At 40.0% G+C, this 24629-nt stretch overlaps 1 protein-coding gene and 1 pseudogene across 1 annotated transcript in view; one reads left to right on the top strand and one right to left on the bottom strand.

Annotated features, from left to right (window-relative positions):
• LOC102844561 (leucine-, glutamate- and lysine-rich protein 1-like) overlaps positions 1-24629 on the top strand; it is a 234812-nt gene that overhangs the window by 192732 nt on the left and 17451 nt on the right. The window contains exons 9-11 of the mRNA XM_006897783.1: positions 1393-1486; positions 14100-14264; positions 19522-19821. Of these exons, the coding sequence (XP_006897845.1) occupies positions 1393-1486; positions 14100-14264; positions 19522-19821 (559 nt within the window). The remainder of the gene's footprint in view (positions 1-1392; positions 1487-14099; positions 14265-19521; positions 19822-24629) is intronic.
• LOC102876005 lies at positions 12814-13884 on the bottom strand (annotated as a pseudogene).

The raw sequence follows: 24629 nt of genomic DNA, 5'->3' as shown, positions 1-24629 counted from the left end.
ACAGCTATCTGACCCCAGATCTCTGGAAAGAGACGGTGTTCACGAAGTCTCCCTACCAGGAATTCACAGATCATCTTGTAAAGACTCACACCAGAGTCTCCATGCAGAGGACTCAGGCTCCAGCTGTGGCCACCACCTAGTGGATTTTCTATAACAAATAAAGTGAATTATGTTCTAAAAAAAAAGAAGGTAAATGAGGTTGTGTGTGTGTGTACTGTCAAATTGGATCTGACTGGTACAGATGGAGTTTGCCCCTCCTCCTCCAGCAGAGCATCTGGTGGATTCGAACTGTGTACCTCTGGGATTGCAATGCAACTTCTTGCCACTAGGCCACCAGAGATCCCCTGAATTTGATTTTTTTAATAGCTGAGATTTGAGATATTGATGGGTTGTTAGGGCAGATATGGGTGTAAAGGAAAACTGGAAGTTTGAGAGAAGTCAGAGCTAAAAGGAAGGCAGTAGTGGACGAAAAACAATAGATTAGAGAGAAGTAAGAAACGGAGAAAAAGAAAGGGAGAAAAAGAACCCCCGGGTGAGGGAAAAAGGGGAAGGGGCTCTCAGTGATAGGCTATTTTTACTGTTAGTAGTAATGTTCAGTAATTTTGTGCCTTTGTGACATTTTCTCATGAATCTTCTAACTTTATTTCCACCCAGAGCTTCACAGGCAGAGCTTTAGGATCTTTTAAGTGGATTCAATTTTTTTTTTCAATTTTATTATTTCTTTCGTGTCTACTGTCAAAATCGAGCCTAACTGGTACAGGAGGAGATTGTTCCTCCTTCTCCAGCAGAGCATCTGTTGGCTTCAAACCACACACCGCTGGGTTTGCAGTACAGCTTCTTGCCACTAGGCCACCAGAGCTCCCCTGAATTCATGTATTAGAGTGTTCTTTAGGTTTTCTTTTTTTTTCTTTATTTTCTTTATTTTAGGTTTTCTAATTGCTAATGTGCTTTGTATACTTCCACATCCCTGACTACTTCATTTCATTCGTGCCTATAACTATTTGAGAAAAGAAAAATTCAGCAGGAACTTCTAACTTTGGTTGATTTTATGACATATTCTAATACATTTTTTTTAAGAGGCAAAATACTGTCTGGCCTTAGAATTTAGTCATCAACATTTTGAACCCCAGTTATGAATACAGATGTGACTCAAGATGTGTGATTACTACTTATATACAAATAAGTTATAATTTGTTAAACAAAATTTAGCTTGCATCCATACTTGCTCTGTACCCAGTACTGGTGAATTTCTGTTAAAAATCAATCTAATATCTATTAGCACTCCATACATTGGTTACAGAAAATAGATGAAGTTCTGAAATAATAAAACTGCAATTTAAGAAGCATGTTGGGAGTGAGTCTTGACTCATTTATTGGGTTTATGGTTTTCAGAGAGTTGCTGCTGATTTCCCATCAGAAAAGCATCGAGCAGCTGCAGGAAACCCTCAGGCAGAAGCTGCTGAATGACGACAACTGGAGGGAGAAGGTAACACGACGACGTGACGTGACGTGACTCGTCAGCACGCGCTGGCTTCACTCTCTTTCATCCTGTCCGTCAGCTACAAGACCGCATCTCAGCTACAATTCTTCTTCACATTTCTAAACTGGTTTGGTTCCTTCTGAAGTTCCTAGACTGCTTATTATGGTGTATGTCTTTACTGAGATTTAGACAATGTAATGAGAAATAAAAGATCCAAGTAGAAAATGAAATCCCATAAGATTAAAATAGCCCTTCGTTTTCATGCACTAGCATAATTTTTATCCTTAAGCACTTAACTTTTTTCTTCTTCTCACAAAATGATACTCTACATGTGATCATATTCTTAAAAGCAGGAAAACATAAATTCTTACAACCTCTCTGATTTTAAGAACATTATATATATATCCTGACAGAGTAAAATAGATTACATATTTAGCTTTCTGACTATTATATAAAAAGAAAATGTTCACTCAAGGTATGTAAACCAATACTTTCTTTTTTTGCCTTTAAACTTTTCTATATACTTCAGTAGAGAGATAGGACACATCCCCGGCATACACCCTTCCCAGTATTTCCTTCTCTGTTCTCATGACTGCCTCCTGGTCCAAATATAGGTTTCACATTAGCATAATAAAGTGTTCTGGAATTCCCATTTATCTCAGAGTCAGCCACAGTTTGTTGTAGTCCACAAATCATTTCTAGATCTGTCTTGAAATACAATATTGTGAATGACAGGATAATATCCATATGCATACAAGGAAATCCAATGAATACTACTATCATTCACATATATGCATCAACAACCAGAGTCAAAGAAGAGGAAATAAATTATTTCTATCAACTTTTGCAGTCAGAGATCAATTGAACATGGAATCAAGATGTATTGATAATAATGGATGACTAGTTGATAGAGATGGAATGATAGAATTTTGCACAATCTATGATTTTTTCATTGCAAATATGTTTTATAAGAAACATAAACTCAGGCTATACACATGGATTTCACCTGATGGTATGCATAGGAATCAGACTGACCGCTGGAGAAGCTCAATATCAGCTATGAAAACTAGGCCAGGTGCTGATTGTTGAACAGACCACTAACTCCTCATATGCACGTCCAAGTTAAAGCAAAGAAAAATGAAATCAAATCCACGGGAACCAAAATATGACCTTGAGTCTGTCACACCTGAATTTCAAAACCATCTAAGGAACAGGTTTGAGACCTTGGACACTAATGAGTGAAGACCAGATGAGCTGTGGGAGGATATCAAGAATATCATCCAGGAAGAATGCAGGGAGTCATTACAAAGACAGAGGAGGAAGAAAAGACAAAGATGGACGTCAGAAGAGACTCCAAATATTGCACTAAGTGCTGTTAAGTCAAAGCAAAGAAAAGAAATAAAGATATTACGGAGCTCAACAGGTTTCAAAGGGCAGCGCGAGAAGACAGAGTATTGTAATGAAATGTGCAAAGAGCTGGAGTCAGAAAATCAAAGGGGCCAAACTTGCTCAGCATTTCTTAAACTCAAGGAACTGAAAAACAAATCTCAAGCTGCACGTTGCAATACTTAAGGATGATTTGGGCAGACTATTAAATGATCCAGGAAGTATTAAAAGAAGGTGGAAAGAGTATACAGTCATCATACTGTAGCTAGCCTACGTATACCAAAACAAAGCACGGCTACATCCTGTGCTACCATCGTGCTCACTGCTATGCTGAAGCCCATTCTTTTGCAGTGTCTTTGGCAATCCACTTGGCTGAGAGTCAGCCTCTCTTATTGACTTGGTATCTTTCCAAAGATAATGTCTTCTCCAGGACTGGCCTCTCCTGATGTTATTCCCCAAGCATGTAAGACAAAGCCTCACCACCCTTGCATCTGAAGAGAACTCCAGCTGCACTTTTGCCAAGACAGACTTGTTTTTCCTGTAGAAATCCATGCTCTTCACCTACACAGCAAACCAGCAAAGGCGTCGATTCTCAGCCATCAGTTCTTCCTCCTTCCTTACTCACTGTCCAGCTGTCACTTGCATGTGGAACAACTGAAAATACCATGGTGACCTTGCCTTTAAACCTCCATCCTCAGTCTGTAGCCCTTGAGAGAGGTCCTTGGCCGCAGATTTGTCTGTTGCAATACTTTTTTTTTTTTTTACCGCGGCTCCTATGGGTATTAATTGTAGTTTCAAGTAAAATGAAATCCTAGGCAATTTCATTTTTTTCCCATAGGTAATGATGTTTATTGAGCTCTGGTGGCTTAGTGGGTAAATAATTGTGCTCTCTGAATCCACCAGCTTCTCTGCACGAGAGAAATGGACAGTCTACTCCATGCCATTTACAGCCCTTGGAACTTGCTGGACGATCAGCCATGAGTTGGTTCTGAGTTGATGGCACCTAACAACAACAACAACAACAACAACAATGATGTTTATCAATCTGGTTGTGAGGATTTTGTTCCCCCTTCATATGAGGTGTAACTTATACTGACAGGTTTGTTCTTTTAGGATTACATATAAAGCTGTATTTTGAGGAGCATTTTGGCAATGTGTATCGAAAGATTCTATCAAGTTCTCATCTTGTGATTCAGAAAATTCAGTTACACAGTTAACATGGACAAAGACTGATGGATGCTTCCCTTCCCTCCTCCGCCTCCTGTGTCCCTTCTCTTAGACCAACTTCTCCTGTCTCTGTTATCAAGAGGTTCCACGGCTCCTCACTCACATCCCACCGGGCATTCCGATACAGTTGCCTGGAGAAGAGGTCTCTGCTCACCAGCCACTCCTGCTCATGGTACCCTGATTCTGAGGTGCTGACGTAGTGACGAGAGCCAGTGAGCATTATTAGTCTGACCACATGAGAATATTATACTTAAGCTCATTTTACTCTCACAGTATATTCTTTCCCCTAATTTTGTTTTATTCTGGGAAGCTAAATTAATAGTAAAAAGTTAATCTATATGATTCTCTTAAGTTCTAAGATTTTGACATTTCTCTTATGAATTCATTACATCATAGATGTATTTGCACATATCTCATTTTCCTTAGTACAAAAGGGCATTTAATTGTATTAAAGGGATAGGACTTCTCATTAGTAAACATTGTCATTTACTTAGCATTAAATCAAGATCCAGGCAAATAAAGCCACAGAATGATAATTATGTCTTGGCTGTGTTCGCCATTGAGACTTTGAATAAAAAGTTCCCTAAAAGTCGTCTCATGCGAAGGAGAGTTGCTAACGTGACATTGTCATCTCTGTTGGGTCACTGTGCCTTTGCAGAGGAATGAACTGTTCCCTTCACAAATGTATAATACATGTATTAGAATAAACTTCATAACTTAAATGCTTTCAACATCAAAAAGTAAGTAGCAATTTGTGTCTATGCTTAATTATTTAAGAGTCTGTAAAAGGCACATAATAGAATCAATAGTTGCTATGCAACAAGGATAGTGCTTTAAAAATAGCTGTGTGTTTACTAATTGTCATGGATTTTTTTTGTTATTTATTTCTAATTTTGCTTTGATATGAAGAAAATAATGTGCATACCAAATCTTTAAAACTGGTTTCAAATACACAATGCTGTTACTATTTAGGTCAGACTTTGTAGTGAAATCTCTTACAACCATGCTGTTTACCTAAGCAACTCATATTACCTATTGCCTATAATATTTTAGCTCAATAAATAATTCTAAGATATCTATTGCCCAAAATATCACATTTAAGAGCATTTTAGAATTGCACTGTTGACTTCATTTTAAGTAATACATGAAACCTTTTAAAGCTAGTAACTAACACAAACAAAATCTTATTTTGTGTCTGAAACAATTGGATTTATAGTGGAGACTGAGGAAAGGGATGTTTACTTCAAGAAACAACCAACCGCAGAGTTGAAAGAAGGCAAACAAAAATTTTAAATTAATTTTTCAAAATTGAAGAAGCAAATAAATTCCTAATGCTTTCCAGTGTACTAGTATAGTAATAAGTTTTAAATAATAACTATTAGTTGTTAGGTCCCAACAAGTCAAGTACAACTCATAACAACCCTATGAACAAAAGATCTGAACCCTGTCGTATCCTGTGCCATTTTCACACTTCCTGACACACTAGAGCCCATTGCGGCTGTCACCGTGTCAGTCCACCTGGCTGAGGGTCTTGCTCTCCCTTGTTGACCCTCCAGCTTCCCAGCTCATGTTCCTTTGCAGGAAATAGCTAGAATCCATAAAGAAGAATGTGACATCAGGATTGAGGGAAGATCCATCAATAACATTTATTATGCAGACAACACAACCTTGTTTGCTGAAAGGGAGGAGGACTTAAACATTTACTGCAGATCAACCCTGCAGTCTTCAATATAGAAAGCATCTCAGTGTCAAGAAAATAAAAATTCTTACCACTGGACCAATAGACAACATCATGAGAGATGGAGAAAAGATTGAAATTGTCAATGACTCAATTCTACTTAGATCCACAAGCAATACACATGGTACCAGCAGTCAGGAGATCAGAAGACATATGCTCCTGACTTAGGCCCTAATGGTCTTTTCATCCACTTGATATACATCTGAGAGCTGGACAATGACTAAGGATGACAGAAGAAGAATTAATGTGGTGTTCAATGAACTGTCAAAAGAACAAACAGATATGACTTGGACAAGGTGTGGCCAGAGTGCTCCCTGGAGGCAAAGGTGGTGGAACTTTCATATGTACTCTGGGCATGTTGCTAGGAGAGGCTATTCTTTGGAGAAGGGCATCATACTTGGAAAAGTGGAGGGACAGTGAAGGAGAGGAAGACCCTCAACCAGGTGGATTGACACAGTGAATGCAAAAGTGTTCTTGAGTGTGTTAGAGCTTGTGAGGGTGGGGCAGGGTAGATCTGTTGTTCACAGGGTCATTATGGGTCATACCTGACTTGACAGCACCTAACAACAATGAACCACAGAGATTTCACTTGGAAAAGAATTCACGAAAAGATAGTATTTTCCACATCATTATTACACACAGGTGTCAAATTTATTAGTTATATTTTTCAACAAATATAATTAGAGAACACAAAACACTTTGGAACATCTAGGAGGTCTGGATGAAAGAGTTGGAATTGGAGCTAAAGAAAGATACTGATAAATAAAAAGCAAATTCTTTAAAATCAGGAACTCACATGTAGATAATTTATTTTACTTTGTGTAACTCTTGAGCTTGATATTGTTAATACTTTTCTTTTGGGGAAATCAGAATTCCCCCATAAGTATCAAATTTACCATTAAATATTAAGTAGTCCATGTGCACCGTCTCCAAATCATTTATTTTGCATAAACAAATCCTGCTTCCCAAGATATTGAGAGGTAACAGCTCCTATCAGCATATGAAAACATAAACAAGACAGTTTGGCTTTATTTCATCTTCTAAATTGCAAATAACATAATGGATTAAGCAAATGATTTTGTTTATAGATTCATCATTTTATTCAAACTAATTAGATCGTAAAGGGGCCAGCAGTCTCACCTCTCTGTGCCGCAGCGTCCACACATTCAGCTGGCTCTTAACGCCCCACTGCTGTTTCTCTAAATGTTTGGAAATCCCAATTTTCATCATTTCAATTCTCTTCTTCAGGTTGGGTAACTTAAGAAGCTGGCCAGTGACAGTGAATTGCTTTTTTTTTTCTTGTTTTTCCTTTCCTCCCTCCAGCCATCCCTTCCTTCTTTACCTGTGAAAGTTGATTTCAAAGGACAGTCCAGGGTTAAAAAGGTCTCCTGAGTTCTTGACTCAGAACAGAACTTCACTCCTCCAAGCAGTAGGGCATCCCTTTTTCTTTCCTAAATGCTGTTTCGTCTTCATCCAGTGAGCTAGATGCTTTCCTGAATATTCTCTTTTCCACAATAAATTCAGATTCTTTCCAATAAGTTCCTGTGTCATCTATTCACAATTTAACCTTCTCATTTAGTTTGCAGCCATTCTTGATCTCTTAATTGGGTCAATTAGCCCATACTTTGAAAGATTTTTACATTTTTTTTGCCTTGAAATAATTACTTGAGTCTGCCATGTAAGCTTTTTGGAACACTTGATCTTTCATTATGTTAGCTAGCGTGCACTTTTCTGAGCTTCTTTTTTTTTTTTTAAAAAAAAAAAAAGAAAGTAGTTTTTCTTTTTTTAAAATACTGTCAAGGCATCTTGAAGTTGTAACTTCCCACTCTTGTAGATGTTTTCCATTGGATTTCCATCCCTCCAGTGTTTCTGATCTCTCTCTCCTGGTGCAATCAGGGCTCAGGAGTAATGGGGGAAGTCAGGCTAGTGGAGTCCTGAGCTGCCCTATATAGCATTCAGTTTGCACCTATGCAAAGGCCCAGGGTAAGGGGCTTAAGGGAGTTGAAGTCCAGCAGATGTCCTGCTCTCTGAGCCCTATTCCCAGGCACGGGGCTGCATTTCTCCAAGGAAAGGGTGCTCTGCCAGTTCACGAAAAGGGCGTGCACATGAGTTTTCTTTTTCATATAATGCTCTGAGAAACCAGTGGAATGGAGAATGGAAGGATTCACTTTCTATTTCACTCCAGTGCATGTTGCACAAATTAAAAAAAAGCTGGAGTAGAGATGGGAAGTCACTAGGTGACAGTGGTCAGAACTAGGCGGGCAGCATGCAGATAAGGAGAAATGAATTGTTTCAAAGGACCTTTAAAATGAATAAGGCTGAGTGTCAGGTGAAATGTGTAAAGGAGAAAGATACGAAAGACGAGTCAGGAGGAACAAGGTCGTAGGAAGGGCAAACGGTTGACCTTTCATCTCTTCCTGAAAGGTTGTTGGTCTGGATGCACTGAGCAGTGTGGTGGAAGAATGGGTTGGCTTCCCTAAGATCACAGCCTTTGGAGAAGTCCGATGGGATGTGGCTCGACTTGGACTCAGAATGAAGCAGAATGGATTTAGGAATGATGGGGTTGGGCTTTCCCATCCGCCATTCATGGTGAAACCACCACCAAGATGCAGATTTTCATACAAACCCTCAGGGGAAGACCATCACCCTTGAGACTGAACCTGCAAGGCCAAGATCCAGGTAAGGAAGGAATTCCTCCTCATCAGCAAACACTCATCGTTACTGGAAAGCAACTGGAGGATGGGCAGACCTTGTCTGATTACAAAATCCAAAAGGAGTCCACTCTTCACCTTGTGCTGAGACGTCATGGTGGTGCTAAGAAAAGGAAGAAGAAGCATAAGACAAAGGAGGTGAGGCTGGCTCTTCTGAAATAAGGTGGAGAATGGTTAAGTCGGTCACCTTCATCAGGAGTGTCCTTCAGATGCTTTAGTTTTTATGGCCAGCCATAGATGACATTTCTGCGACAAGTGTTGTCTGACCCAGGCTTCAGTCAAACAGAAGACATGTAATTATGAGCTAATAAAAGACATGAGGTAACAACAACAAAATAACGGGGTTCAGGGAAGAATAGGATTTAGAGATAGAAGAAGTAGAGATATTTCTGATTTAGACAATTTATTTGCATATTCTGTGAGAGAGATCTCGATGATTTCATCCAGGAGGCAGGTGGAATTATATTTGGAATTCAGATGGGATTCTAACCCATATATTGAGTGCTCCAGAATCTTCACTAGTCTTTTTGTTGTAGTTGTTGGTCATTGAGTCAGAACTGACCCACAGCTGACACTCCAGTGGGTTTTCAGATATAGTTAATCTCATGGGAGGAGATTGCCTGTCCTTCTCCTGTGGAGCAGCTGGTATCCTGTACTAGTCTTTAGTACATCTGAGTAATCCGCTAATGTTTCTAAAATACTTACCAGAGAGCTCTGGTGGCCTAGTGGTAAGAAGCTGTATGGTGATTCCAAAGGTGCACAGTTTGAATCCTGTCAGTAGCTTCCTCTTCTCTGCCCCCTGCCTCCAAACCAATCCAGAAATTTGGAAAGTTAAAAAAACAAAAACAAACAAAAAAACCCAACCAATCCTCTTTACCCTGACTATAAGCATAATTACATTTCCTTGGGATAAATACTCAGTCCTATAGCCAATGCAGTTAGCTGGATAAAGCCACACTGGGCTTTGGAGTCTGTCAGTTCACTTAATTAAAAGGGCTTGCTACTTGTGGTCCCTTCACTGATCTCACTAGAATTACAACTGGAAGGGATTCATGTTTGTTTCCATTCCAAAAAAGAGCATTCAACAGACTGTGGACATTGTCAAACAATGTCGTTAGTACTACTTTTCAAGTAAAATCCTGCTGAAGATAACTGAAAAACAGCTGGAACAGTACATTGACAGAGAACTGCCAGAACTTTCAGCTGGATTCAGAAGAGACTATGAAATCAGGGATATCACTGCTGATTTTAATCCTTATTGAAAGCAGGGGGGAAAAAACCCAAAAGATGGTTACTTGTGCTTTACCGATTATGCAGTCATTTGACTGTGTGGACCATAAGAAATTATGGCTAACATTGAGAAAACTGGGCATCCCAGAACTTATCATTGTGCTCACATGAAACCTATGCTTAGACCAAGAAACAATTGACCTAACAGAACAAGGACCCATATTGCAAGATTTAAAATCAGGAAAAGTGTGCATCAGGGTTGTAGCCTTTCTCTAGTCAGTCTGAATTGTTTCTTTTATTATTGTATCCTTTCTCCAGTCAATCTGTGGTGAGCAAATCATTAGAGAAACTGGAGTATATGAAGAAGAATGTGGCATCAGGATCAGAGACTCTAATACCCTGTGATAGGCAGATGACATTATCTTACTGGCAGAAAGTGAACAAAACTTGAAGCACTTGCTGCAGAAGGTCAACGACTACAAAGCCTTCAATATGGCTTACAAACTCAACATCAAAAAACTAAAATTCTCACAACTGGACCAATAGGCAACACCATGATAAACTGATAAAAGATTGGCGTTTCCAAAGATTTCTTTTTTCTTGCATCCATAACCAACACTGTTGGTAGCAGTAGTCAAGAAATACAAAGGCATGTTGCATTAGGAAAATCTGGTGACCTTTCCAAAGTTCTGAAGAGCAAAGATGTCATTTTAAAGACTGATCCAATTCTTGGTACTTCCAGTTGCTTCCTGTGCATCTTAAAGTTGGACAGTGAATAAGGAAGGCAGAAGAAGAATTGATGTCTTTGATGTCCTGGTGAAGAGAATTGACTATACCAGGGACTGCCAAGAGAATAAACAAATCTCTCTTGAAAGAAGTACAACAAGAATATTCCTTAGAGACAAGGATGGTGACTTTTTTCTCACTTTGGGCAAAGACATCATGCTGGGAAAGTAGCAAATCGATGAGATGAATTGACGTAGTGACTACCACAGTGGACTTACGGGACATAATGGGCCACTGACTGGACTTAATGGACCACAATGGGCATATCATAGTAAATGAGGATGACACAGGAGAGGGCAAGGTCCAGATCTTTTGTTCATAGGGTCACGATGGTTGTAGTCAACTTGATGAAACCTAACAATAACAATCTCACTAGGTGAACTCTAGGCCACGAAATTCTAGTACTGGTCGAAATGTTCTATTGCTTGCATTGGTGGTGTTATTGATTGCCGTCAAGTTGAGCATGACTCATAGCGACCCTATGAACAAAGACCTGAAGCCTTTCTAGAACTCTCTTTGTTTCTCAAAGTTCATAGAATTCCAGAGGCATGTTGTTTAGGAAGTGGATGTCACTCCTGCTTCCAATAGGCAGAGCCAAAACCAGTGCTTAGAATCCACAGGGAGAGATATGTTGGCTCAACTAAACGAACAACCTAATGCTTAGAGCTGTCTGAAAATGGACGTGCCTGCTGGAGAAGGGGGAGCGAACTACAGTTTCTGTAAGTGTCGAAGCTCTTCTGAGCAGACAGTTCTCTGATACAGAATGTGCAGTAGGGACAGAAAATCCGAGCAGAGAAATAATCTGCACAGACCATTGAGCTCCTGCTCCTGCTGGAGCCTCGCACACGTGCTTCATCTCATTTAAGCCTCTTAACGACCCCCAGTGGAAATAGTTAGAGCCTCCCTTTACTAAGGCCAGGCAGGGTGATTATACTCACAGACCAAAGATCACACGGTTAGCAAGTGGCTGGGCCAGGACTGACAGCCTGGGTTTAAACAGCTTCATCTGACTCCAAGCCGGCCTGTGTTCTTTCCACAACTCACAGAAGCTTGAGAGGGGGTTTCTAAGGCTCCTCCGCAAACTGTGATCCTATTTGAGTCAAAATGTGGCTATAGGAATCACATATTCTTGTCCTTTAGTCATTCTCCAAACCTGGGCATAGCAAAACAACAGTTTGTGAATCCAAAACTTTCCGTGGCCTCTTCTATCAAGGAAGTGGCTTTTACTGCATAGCAGCGCTGTTACAGCAGGACTGAGGAGAATAGACAAAGAGGGGACAGATAGTGAGCACTGCATTGGAACAGATGAGGGAAAGAGCTGTTTCAAAGGATTATATGATTAGACATTATCTGAACAGTCCAGAGTAAGAGGTGCATTGCAAAGTGGACGCGGGTGTGTGTGTGTGTGTGTGTGTGTGTGTGTGTGTGTGTCAGAAAATTGTGCAACAGTGAATGAACATTTTAAAAAAAGTGAACTGGAAAAGGGAGAAGGGAGAAAAATGTGCAACAATGAATGAAAGAAAATCCAACTTTTCTTTAAACTGTCATCAATATCCCAGTTAAAAGACACAATTCTATTATTAAAGAAAGAAAGTAGCTTTTGAAAAATGGGATTCTGTACTTGCCCTCCCATCTGAAGCTTAAGGAAAGCTCATTGTCAAAGTCACAAGTTGTTCTTTATCTTTTTTTTCCCTTTGTTGAGTTGCTGGCAAGGGCCAGGTTTACAGTATAAATGTCCAGAAGACTAATCTTTTACCGTTTCTGAAAACTGTCATAAGAAAATGTCCTAAATGTTCTACTTGCTGTTGTTGTTGTTGTTGTTTACTGTATAGTTGGAACGGACCCAGAGCTGACCCTCCTGCAGGTTTTCATGGGCAGAGAATTGTTTGGGGGTTGATTGCCCATCTTTCTCCCAAAGAGCAGCCTGGTGGTGGATTAGAACCATGTACCTTGCTGTCAGCAGAGTTCCTTCCCACTAAGCCACCAGTGCTCTTCCTGCTTACTCGAGTCTTCTTCCTTTTTGCTTTGTATCAAGTGTGGTTCTGATACTGCAATATAAAATACAAAATGAGTACAATAGAATTAACTATCAAAGAGTCGATGAGCAGTCGCTTGTACAAAGTCCAGGGGAAAAAAAGGTCAAGTCAATTTTACATAAAAATAAGGGCCAATAAATGCATTACAAATGCTAAAAACAAAGAAAGCATTGGTTCATGAGTATATTCTTTAGTCTTGTTTGGGACGAGATGCCAGATTCACTGTTCACTTTTTGGTTCATCTTGTCTTCCATGAAGCTCCTGATCTTGTTTTGTGCATTCTGGTATCCCGACATAGTCCACAGGGACAGGTTCTGCTAGCTCAGCCAGATGAAAGACGTATGTAATTTTTTGGCTGAATTTTGAGCTGATAAACGGGCTTGTCACAGCCCAAAGTGTTCTGATAAACCAAGAGGGATGTACAAGTGAGTGATTTTAAGTTTTTCCGCAACCTCCTATCAATTTGCTGATGGCATCTCCTGAGTCATCCCAGACGGGCTATTTTTCCTCGAGTTGTTGCACCATTTAAGTATACAGTCATGTAATTTTCTGCTACTAAGAGCTCCAAATGCCAATAACATGTTTAAAGAGATTGTCCATCAGGTATCTATAGTTATGTTGGCTACTTTCAGGCATAAAACAGACAGCAAATACAACAATTGAATACATCACAATAATGCCCTCCATGGCTGATAGCATTTTTTAAAAATAGGATTCAATGGCTTTCATGACAACCCTGTGGTCCTGCTCTCCAATTCTGAATAAATGCCAAGCACCGTCCACCTTCTTTTTCCTCAGCTTCATTGTACTCAGTAACTGAGTCTTTCCTAATTATTTCATAGTTTTCGGTTTGGGAAGATCCTCTTCCCATTCACAATCATTGCTGTTCTCTGATGGTGTATCTGAGCCATCTAAGTCAATCATCCAATTCATCTGATTATTAGGATCCAGCAGCAGGCTAATGTCTGGGGCCACTAGTTCTTTCTTACTTTATTTCTATTAACTTCTGCTGGTTCTCCAGTCCAGTTACAGTAGTATATCTGCATCAATACTATCATCTTCTGGTAAAGGTGTAGGAAAATCTTCATCTTGCTATTCTTTAAGTCCTCCACTGTCCACCCTCCACCTGGCTTCAGTGTCAGCTGTAAGCTCTTGATAATCCAGACAGCCAATCGCCCCGGAGGTAGCTGTGGCCCCCTCGTCCTTTTTGCCTCTCCAGGCTGGGGACGGGGGTCAGACGGCTAGGTCGCTCCCCTCAGTGCGTGGCAGAGACACCAGCACAGGCTCTGGGCCGCAGCGGGAGCAACTGCAAGCTTACTTTAGTCTTAAAAAAAAAAATCTTGGACCATTTTATCTAGGGCTGTTTTTCTCTGACCCAAGATTTGAATCACAAAGTTGTTTGTTTGGCTTTTTCCACCAATTTGTAAATATTAGACTCTTTAAATAAAGATGAATGTACTTTGAGGGTAAATGGTTTTAATACGTGTTAAATGCTTACTTTCTAGATTGAAGCTGAACTCACTAAGGAAAGAGCCCAACATTTAGCTGAATTTGAGGAGCAAGCACTTCTCTTCAAGGAAGAAACTAAATTGATACTTGATATTGAAAAGGAAAAATACCAAGGAATGATCCAAAAGCACCAGAAAGAGCAAGAGGAACTGCAAATGAAGGTCTGCATTATAATGGTCACCATTACTTAGTAAGGGAGCTCTAGTGGTAAGAAGCCACACTGCAATCCTGAAGGCCTGTGGTTCGAAAACCTGCTGGAGGGTCAGCGACTTGAACGGTACTCAACAACATTACTTAGTAGATCCATTGCTGCTAAGGTTATTCTGAAGATGTTGGTGATTTCCTTCCAAGAGCACTGCAGTGTTTCTAACTCCTACTGACACAGTATTTGGATGGGAAACTTGGCAGGGGCCTTCCCATCGCTGTTCTAATCCCTGAGCTCTATGGAGGCAGAGACCTGCACACTCATAGGGAGAGGCGTTTGCCTGCCATGAGAGGAGGCAGGGGCTCACGGGAGAAGACTGACTCTTCCCTTTGCTACAAATCCATTCAGTTACACAGCCTGCCCTGGGAAGGGGACTTTCTATTCCAAAGTAATGAAACATAGGGCAATATTGGGAAAATAGAATCAATTTAGAACAGGCCGGGAACCTTTCCATACGAAACTACCTTCATCTGTTTATTTTCCTTTCTAAACTCAAGAAATATTTATTATAATGTATTTATAAGGAGCTCTTGTGGAGCTGCACTGCAATCCTGAAGGCATGTAGTTCAAATCTACCAGCTGTTCTGGCGAAGAGGGACAGGCAATCCGTTAATCCTGTGCGATTAACTGCCTCTGAAGGCACACACAACAATTTATTTATATTCTCCTAATAAATTTAAAAACCCAACCCTCAAAAAGAACAAAACCGTTAGTTGTCAAGTTGGCCCGGACCCTGTGAGGGGGCCCCGGCTCACTGCCTGGCCAGCGTCTAGTGTTCAGTCCTTTGCTAACATGTCTCCTGTGACTAAAAATTATTATTACCTCCTCCTGTTGGGGATTTTTATGCTTCTGCCTTTAGACAGGAAAAAAAAAACAACCAGAAACCCACCACCTTTGAAAGAGAATTGGAAAATGTAGGATTCTTTGACCCGCTAGAAGGTTCTCAGAGGCTGTAAACCACACAAGAGGAGACTGCCCAGCTTTCTCCTCGGAGCACCTGGTGGGTTTGAACCACCGAAGAACCACCACCTCTGGGCTAATAGTGCAACTCCCTATAGCTCCGCACTTCTAATTACATAGGTTAAACATCTGACTGACACTAGAAGGTGTGCATTTAACAGAGTTAACTTTACAAAAACAAGTTAATTTTAATCTGGTGGTTGTTGTTGAGTACCACCGAGTTGGAACTGACCAATAGCTGACATCCCAGCAGATTTTTCAGAAGCAGTTAATCACTCAGGAGATTGCCCATCTTTCGCCAATGGAGCAGCTGTTGTATTTAAACCATGTACCTCCGGGCTTTCTGTACAGCATCTTACCACTAGGCCACAACTGCCCCTATTTAGAATATTCTAAGTAGCATTCAAAATACATATTTGTAACCAACACCTATACAGGTATTGTTTCTAAAGGAATAAATCTTAGGCTTTGTTTTAATAGCCTTTCTTAAATTATGAAATAATGAATTCATATTTCAAAAACAGTGAATTTTTTTAATTTAAATAAAATTTAAAAGAAATGCTAAGGGGGAAAAAATAAAGCCTTCTTTATAAAGCCTTCAAATGCAGCATAATATTCTGATAAAGTTCATCTAGTCATTGTGTGTTTAAAACATAAGATGATAGTAAAGCATATGGCTTTGAGAGCTGCCTCTTCGGCCCCACCCTCTGCAACTCAATAACATTGCATAAATATATGTCCATGAAATTTAAAAATTCTTCCCAGCATTTCTCAACACATAAGTTTTTCTTCTTTTATTTTTACACTGAAAAGAGCATGTTTTTCTCTAACAACAACCACAACCTTAGTACTCACTCACTCATGGCCATTGGGTAGGAAGCAACTCATAGCTGACCCTCCAGTGGAGTTTCAGAGGCTGCAGATCGCGTGGAAAACGATAGCTGCCGAAAGATGGAAGAGACAGTTTAAACCACCACCAGAGCTCCCTATTATCGTGCTTGACTTCTTCCCAAAGGCAATCTACGATTTCTGTGGGTAGCATTTCTTCTTAAAATTCAGTGACGTTTGAGCAGTCTTAAGTTCCCCTTGGATGCACCATAGCCATTAAGGTAATTTTAACTGATTGTGGAACTTGGTGGGTGGGAAGAACAAAGGAAATACAGATAAATCACTGAAGTCTCAAAGTTAAAAACATCTCCATGTCAGCATGATGGGACGTGGAAGCGTTCCTCTGGGGACTAGACCCAGCACTGAGGTAAGGGCGCAGTCAGAAAATCCCACCGAGATGCAACGACTAACCTTGGTGCACAATTTATGGTGAATCATTTTCTGAACGAATCCCAAAGACTCTAAATATAAATCCAGATGCATTTCTGGGAAGCCATACTACCTGCTATTGAAATGAAAATTATTTTTGGATGAACTGTAACATCTAAGAGTCTGTAACTAGTGATCAAAATATCTTTAAACGATTGAGGTTAAGCATGCACTGGGTTCCAAATCTTGGGAAAACAAACACACGGGGTTTTTTTTCAAGCTTTCTGTCATTTTTAAAATGTCCTCACCTGTGGAGGAGGCTCTGTTACCCTAAGTTATAAGGTCCCACTGTCAAGACAGGCGGACAGGGCCTTGGGCGCACAGGCACGCTGCATCTGAGGTGGGCGGGAACAGCACCAGCTTATACTTGGGTGCTAACAATTTGCCAGATGTTAACTGTTTTCTCTAGAGAGATCTCAAGTTCCTATTTTGCAAGTGAAATCTCTTGCGTTAAAATGTGGATGCCCTTTTTAAAAATTCCAAACATATCTGTGACTATGTGAGCCTCCTCTTCCCAGAATAAGTTCTGATTCCCTGTTACCTCTCCTCGGGGAGGTGGACACCACAGTCACCCCTCACAGGGGCCAGCTTCCTTCCTGGGCTAATTGGAAATAACGTTAAATTCACATATAAAGCATCTCACCATAGTGAATATATTTCTTTAAGTTATTCTTTCTGCAAATTTAACATTTGAAACAAATTTGGGGTGCATAATTATTTTTTAGTACTAGTTCACAAAGTCCTTGGAACTTGAGTCTGTGAATGCATTCCAGATTCTTCACAGGACAGTTTCTTGTACTAATATTTATAATATGGAAGCAATTGCTCTGCCTGGTTTGATTTCTGCAATTTGTTCTATTTTGCTTTGTTTTTTTAAGGGAAAGGAAAAGGAATGGTCTGTTCCCTTCTAGAAAGTTTCATGACTACAAGAAAGAGTGCCTCTAAGTTATTCCCACATCTCTTTTTCCAGAGGCACCATCTTAAAAAGTAGTATATTTTACAATATAACCATGAACTCTGTGTGGCTATTTAAATTAATGGAATTAGATGAAATAGAAAATTAATTTCCATAGTAATTATTATTATATTTCAAGTATTCTATGGCCAGCACTGGCTTCTCAGAATTAGATACATCTGTCTTCTCAGCTATGCTAATAGTAATGTCACATTTGTGGCTTGAGAATTGACCATGGTGAGAGTATGTATAGAAAATATTACACATCCAGTCTTTGTTTTATTTTGTTTGTTTGTTTGAGAAGCAGTTGTTTATCACTAATGCTCAGCAAGTCCCTATCAGCAGTCACATGTGACAGGTTGTGGTTGCTGTTAGCTGCTGTTGAATCGGTCCTTGGCTCATGACAACGTCAGGCACAGATAAATGACGTGCTACCAGGTCCTGGGCCATCCCCGTGATCAGCTGCAGATCAGATCATTACCAAGGACCGTTGTGACCTGTAGAACTTTCTTTGTGTGTGTGTGTGATCCGTAGCATTTCCATTTGTTAGTTTTTTAATTTTAATATTTTTTCATTGCTGCACATTTTCTAGCCTCTCTTTCCCTCTCTCTTCCCCTCCTCCCATGCCCAGCCCTCCTCCCCACAATGAACGCTTGTTCTAGATTGCTGTCATACATATACTGAAAGTCTAATCATATATTTTTTCAGACAGTTCTCCCCCTCATCTGTTCTAATGCAGGGTTCATTATCTATCTACTCTTATCCCATTCTCTCCCCAACTCCCCATGTCTGCCCTACTTTATAATAGCAGTGCTATGCAGTATTTGTCCTTTTGTGACTGAGATATTTCACTTAGCATAATGTCTTCCAGGCTCTTTCATGTTGCATAATGTTTTATGAGTCCATTTTTCCCCAGTGCTGAGTAATATGTTTCACTGTGTAACTACTATAGTTTTCCTATCCATTCGTTTGCTGATGGGCACTTGGGTTGCTTCCATCTCCTTGCTGTTGTGAATAAAGCAGCAATAAACATGGATGTGCATACATCTGTTTGAGTCGTGGCTCTGGTCTCTTTAGGGTATATTCCTAGTAGTGGAATTGCTGGGTCAAATGCTATTTCTATTTCTAACTTTTTGATAAAGTGCCAGATGGCCTTCCATAGTAGTTGCACCATGATACACTCCCACCAGCAGTACATAAGAGTTCCAGTCTCTGCACAACCTCGCCAGCATCTGTTGTCTGCCGTCCTGTGAACTCTGTTATTGTTCCTGGGGCACTGGCTGGATTGTCAAAGTGGATCCCCAGGCCTTCCTTTCCAGTCTGTGTGAGTCTGGAAGCTCCTCTAAGACATGGTTAGCATCATTGCACCACATAAACCCACAGTGGCAGAACGGAATTGGAAACTGCATCTGGGTCTCCCTGAACCACCAGTGTCTCCTACTGGCTACCATCAGAAAGTCTTACCAAGCAGCACTGCTCTCTCTAGGTGGTAAAAAGAAAAGATTTCTTTTAAAAATACGTTAATAATTTAAAAGCGATGTGTGATAGGGTCTTACGGTTATCACAGGAGTCCACAATTAAGGTTGCATAGTAGAATATACTTGGGGCGGTGGGAGGGGTGCGGGGGGATTGTGTACCAGGGAAGGAGTGTTTCTTTTACTTTTGAAAGAGAGGAGCGAACTGGGTGGGTGGGGGGGAGGGCTGGCGGGGAGAGAAGTGCAGCAATGAATGAATGGAAATCCAAAATCTCTGTAAATGCTCATTAAAATTATTAAAAAAATATGTTTACATTATTAAAAGAAGGGATTTTGTTCCTTTCATAAGGAAAATCTTGAAGACTATATATATCATAGAATTGTCTCATCTGATTAGAATGTTTGTTTCACTGATTATTTCCAATAAATGTTTTAAGAACCATAAGAACTTATATAGTTACCTAGATGCCACTATCTGACAAACTAATACAAAATTTACCCTGCAGATATCTGACTTAATCACAGACGCTACTAGAGATCTAAGACTGGAAGTAGCTACTCTCCAAGAACAACTCTCAGCGGCCCACATGCGATACACTCAAGAATCGGAGTCGAAGGAGAAAGAAATGGAAAATCTGAGAAGTCTGCTCGCAGAATTTGAATCTCGCTTGAAGACGGAAATTGACAGTGGTGATTCCATTTCGGAGGACCTGAGGAAGGAAATGAAACAGAAGTCGGATGAGCTGGAAAGAGTAACGCGGGCACAGATACAACTGAGGCAGCAGCTTACCCATTCCCAGGAAGAGGTAGGCAGGGGGGTGAGGATCTGCAGTTAGGAAGAGAACATGTGGTACTCTAAAAACACATGCAAAAGGTATCTCATACCGTGGAAAGAGTCCCGGGGTGTTAGGGTCTTGGGATCATCACACCCTGGGGTTTCTACGTAGACACCTTCAGTAAAGTGAGTATGTTAAGAAACTTGGAGGTTTCCTTGGCACACAGTTCTACTTGCTGCAAATGACGGAAATCCTGACACTAACCATCTTGTTGTCCCTTTGTTTTGGTGATAAATCTTTGCCACAGAAATATTTGGAAGAATTTGCTGCTTACCTGCTAAAAGTATTTAGATAATATATGTCAATGGGATTTTTTTCATTAGGATTGTATCTTTCTATTCATTTAAGCTCATAAGATGATTTCTATAAATTAATTTTCTTTCTTATGTACGCATGATCATCCCAGCAATATTTTCATTTAAGCTGAGGTAGACTTTTTTTTTAGTGAAAGGCATTTTCCTAACTTCTTTACTTCTTAACTTCTAAGCCATTTTGAGATACTGGAATGATTGATATGCTCTCTAATTATCAAAGTTGTGTCACAGACTACTTGATCCCATTTATGAAATGATGAAAGATTCTGAATGAGAAGGAATTTTTTTATTTTATTGATATCTTAACAAAGGGCTAAAAGGAATGAGACAGTAATAGCATTTATTGATTATAAGCAATTAAAAACGTACTATGTTCTTGCTATATTTACAACCTAAATAAAAACGTAGCTCTGTGTTATAATTATGATGAAACTATTGCAAAGAAGCTACAAATTCAAGTTAAAACATGGAAGGAAGAGAGTGCTCGATCGAGAGTAAAGCCTAAGTGACTCCAGAAAACAGAAATTATTTCCGTGTTAGACATGAGGAACTGCCTCTGATGGGCTGAATAATTTGCAGAAGATCAAACAGCTTGTTGGAATCAAGAAATAATTTGAAATCTCCATCATGTTACGTTTCTGCTTTCTGGAAACCCAACATTCTAGGTGATTCTGCTTCTAAATGGCAAGGTGACCTCAAGAGCAGCAGCTAACGTCTCACTTTTCTCTTAACATTCAGATTGAAAATACCAATTCATACACTACTTGCCCTCCAGATGCTGAAGGAGTCCCTGGTCTTATGCTGGAGCCAGCAGCACAAGCCTCCCTCTTAGTAAAGGAAGCCGCTGCCCCAGTGCAGGCAGGAGAAGGCAGGGACACCAGGCAAGGGGTCAGCCATGGAGAAGGGCGAGAGCTGTGTTCCTCAAGGAGACAGCGGCTTTTGAAGTTCTCAAAGTGGGACAGCAAAGGTAAAAGAGAGAAAAAGGCCAGGGGAGCGAGGTGAGCTGCTTTTCTACCTCTTAAATCACAAAAGCAACATAGTTGTTGTTGTGTGTCATCGATTCACCTATGACTCACAGAGACCCTATTTACAACAGCCCTAAACCCTGCTCTGTCCTGTGCCAATTGCACTGTCTCTGACACACCTACCCCCACTACCCCAGTCATTGAATCAATCCATCTCATCGAGGGTCTCCCTCTCCTGCGCTGTCCCTCCACCCTCCCAAGCATGATGTCCCTCACCAAGGACTGGTCCCTTCTTGCAACATGTCCAAAGTATGTCCAAGGCATTTGACTGTGGATCACAATAAACTGTGGCTGACTCTGAGAAGAATGGGAATCCCAGAACACTTCATCATGCTTATGCGAAGCCTATACTTGGACCAGGAGACATTCATCAGAATAGAGCAAGGAAACACTGCATGGTTCAAAATTGGGAAGGGTATACACCAAGGATGTGTCCTGTCTTTTCAATCTATATGCAGAACAGGTTTTCCAGGAGGCTGGGCTCTGTGAGGAGAAATGTGGCATCAGGTTTGGAGGAAGACTTATCATCAAAAGCAATGACTTTATGAGAAAATGAAAAGTAACTTATAAACTAGGACAAGTTTAAAAAGACAAAATTTAGTAAATACATAATAAGCATCTACCTTGGGAGCCAGCACTGTTCCAGACACTGAAGGTGTACTTCTGCACAACACTGACAATCACAATTTCCTGTCCTCAAAGAAGAAGTTAAGGAAAACCTCACATGACTATTAAATTGGCATCCAGAGGAAATAACACCTTACACAGGAATTTCATATAAAATTAATAGATTAAAAACTAGAAAATAGGTCCTAAGTGTCTATATTAATTATCTGTTGCTGTATAAAAAGAAATTGTCTCCAAAAAGTATTGGTTTAAAACAACAAATATTCCTATTTCACTCTTTCTGTGGATGGGGAATCCCAGTGTGGTTAGTTGAATCCCTCTGACTCGGTGGAGGTTGAAAGCAGGGTGTTGCCTGGTGGTGGTGACTTCACCCGCAGCCTGGACCTAGAGGACTGGCTTTCAGGCTCTATTCCATGCTGGTTGGCAGCGTTTCTTACTTGGGGTTGTTGAACTCAGAGCCTCAGTACCTCACTTGCTGTTGACCAGAGGCCTCTTTCAGGTCTATGGATCCATGCACACACCACGTGGTAGCTGACTTTCCCTGAGAGAGGAGAGAGAGAGAGAATGAGGAGAAAGAGTGGGCTTAAAGGGAATTAAGAGTCTTTTTTAAAAGTTAATCTCAGAAGAGACTTTCCATTCCTTCCACTCTATACTATTGTTACAAATGGACCAGTAGGTCCAGCCCATACACAGGTGAAGGGAGTGTAGAAGGAGGTGGATACAGGAGGCATGGACCATTTGGGATGCTCTTAGAGGTTCCAGTTACAGAGCTCCTAGCAAGTCAAACAAGACCAAAAATGAAAAGAAAATATTTTCTGGATTCAAAGAGCTACATTTGGAACTTCTTGTGCTCGTTCGTTATAAAAGGAAACCATTTCACGATGACGACTTGGTTTGATTTTGTTTCTTATGTGGATTGTTTTTTAAAGTTATAGAGTATTACATTAATATGTGAAAGATCATAGGTCATGACTAGGGAAGAGAAAGAGAACCGCCCACCCCTAAAATGAAGAGATTTCCTGCTGAATAGACTAAATTTTCTATTAGAATTTAAGAACATTAACATCTCAAAATTAAATAATTGAAACTAAATTGTTAGCATAAATAAGGATGCTTATCTAGTGAAGCCACAGGGTCCAGAATGTTCTTATAAAATAGAAAATAAGTCCATAAAAGTGTTGGGACTTAAGCAGCAGAAAGAATGGAGGTTACAACTATTAAAGGGAAAAATTTATATACTGCTTTTGGTTATGCACTCCAGACACTTGAAATTTCTCAGATTCTAGAAAAATAAAACTGCATTTATGTGGAGAACAAATTCTCATTAGGATGAAGATAAATTGATGGTCTAATAAGGAGGCTAATTAAGGGAAGGAAAGCCATGCCTGCTTTTTCAAGAACTCAAGAGAGTGGGCAGACTTTGTTTTTAATTATACGAAGACAGTTCTCAAGGCCAGGAGGGAAGCCAAAGTCTGTGCAGGGCCGGAAGGGGAGCAGAGCTTGTTGGAGAGCATTGCACAACAAAGAGGGCCAAGAGGCTGGGGCAGGGCAGCTACCAAAGGTGCAGGTCAATTAGAAGAGAGAAAACGGGAAGTGAAACTACTGAAAATGTAAATATGAAAAGGGGCCTCAGGAAGATCTTGGTAGGGAAAAGACACACAAAATCAGAAAAGTAAAAAATTATTGTACTTTAGAGGTGACATTATATGCCAAAATTTAGTGGTGTTCACTGAAAACTGCTTAAATTAATGGAAGACGAGAAAAATTAAATAAATACTAGATTTATGAAACAAATCATTTTCTTCTATATATCTAATATAGAATGAGTAATAGTGTTTGACAAATTAATACATACATTAAAGTGTGCTTCCAATTTGAATCCAGAAGAAAATAGATTTAGGGAAGAAAATAGGCAAATAATAAAAACATATATACAATAAGGTAAATCAAACAATATGGCTTGCTTATACTGAGTAAAAATAATATATGAGTATCATAGGACAAAATCATATGACACTGATAAAGAGAACAGGATTAGAATCTATATTTAGAGTTAATTTAGAGTTAATATTGTGAGAAAGAATGTAATATATAAGACATTTTTTACTTACAATAGGAAGATAGGAACATAATAAAGTTTTAGATCCTTATTTTATACTATAATGAAATGTGCAGAGAACTGGAGTCAGAAAATCAAAAGGGCCGGACTCATTCAGCGTTTCTTAAGCTGAAGGAGTTGAAAAATAAATTCAAGCCACAGGTGGCAATAATTAAAGATAGTTTGGGTAGAATGTTGAATGATCAGGAAGTATCAAAAGAAGATCGAAGGAGTGCACAGAGTCACTGTATCAGAAGGAATTGGCTGACACAGAGGAATTTCATGAAATAACATATGAGCAAGAACCTATGGTGATGAAGGAGGAAGTTCAAGTTGCTATGAAGGAATTGGCAAAAAACAAGGCTCCAGGAGTTGACAGCATACCAATTGATTTATTTCAACACACAGACGCTGCCCTGGATGTGCTCACTAAGTTGTGCGAGGAAATCTGAAGGACAGGCGGCTGGCCTACTGACAGAAAGAGATCAATATTTGTTCCCATTCCAAAGAAAGGTGACCCAACAGAGTGTGGAAATTATAGAACAGTATCATTGATATCACATGCAAGCAAGAATCTGCTGAAAATTATCCAAAAACATTTGGAACAATATGTCAACAGAGAATTGCCAGATGTGCAGGCTGGATTTAGAAGAGGTCATGGTACTAGGGATATTATAGCTAATGTAAGATGGATCTTGGCAGAAAGCAGAGAAT

The sequence above is a fragment of the Elephantulus edwardii genome, unplaced genomic scaffold (genome assembly GCF_000299155.1).
Source record: "Elephantulus edwardii isolate Elephantulus edwardi_28Jun2011 unplaced genomic scaffold, EleEdw1.0 scaffold00215, whole genome shotgun sequence".
NCBI lineage: Eukaryota > Metazoa > Chordata > Mammalia > Macroscelidea > Macroscelididae > Elephantulus > Elephantulus edwardii.
Note: the sequence above shows the minus strand (reverse complement) of the source record. Positions and strands in the feature narration are given on the sequence as shown.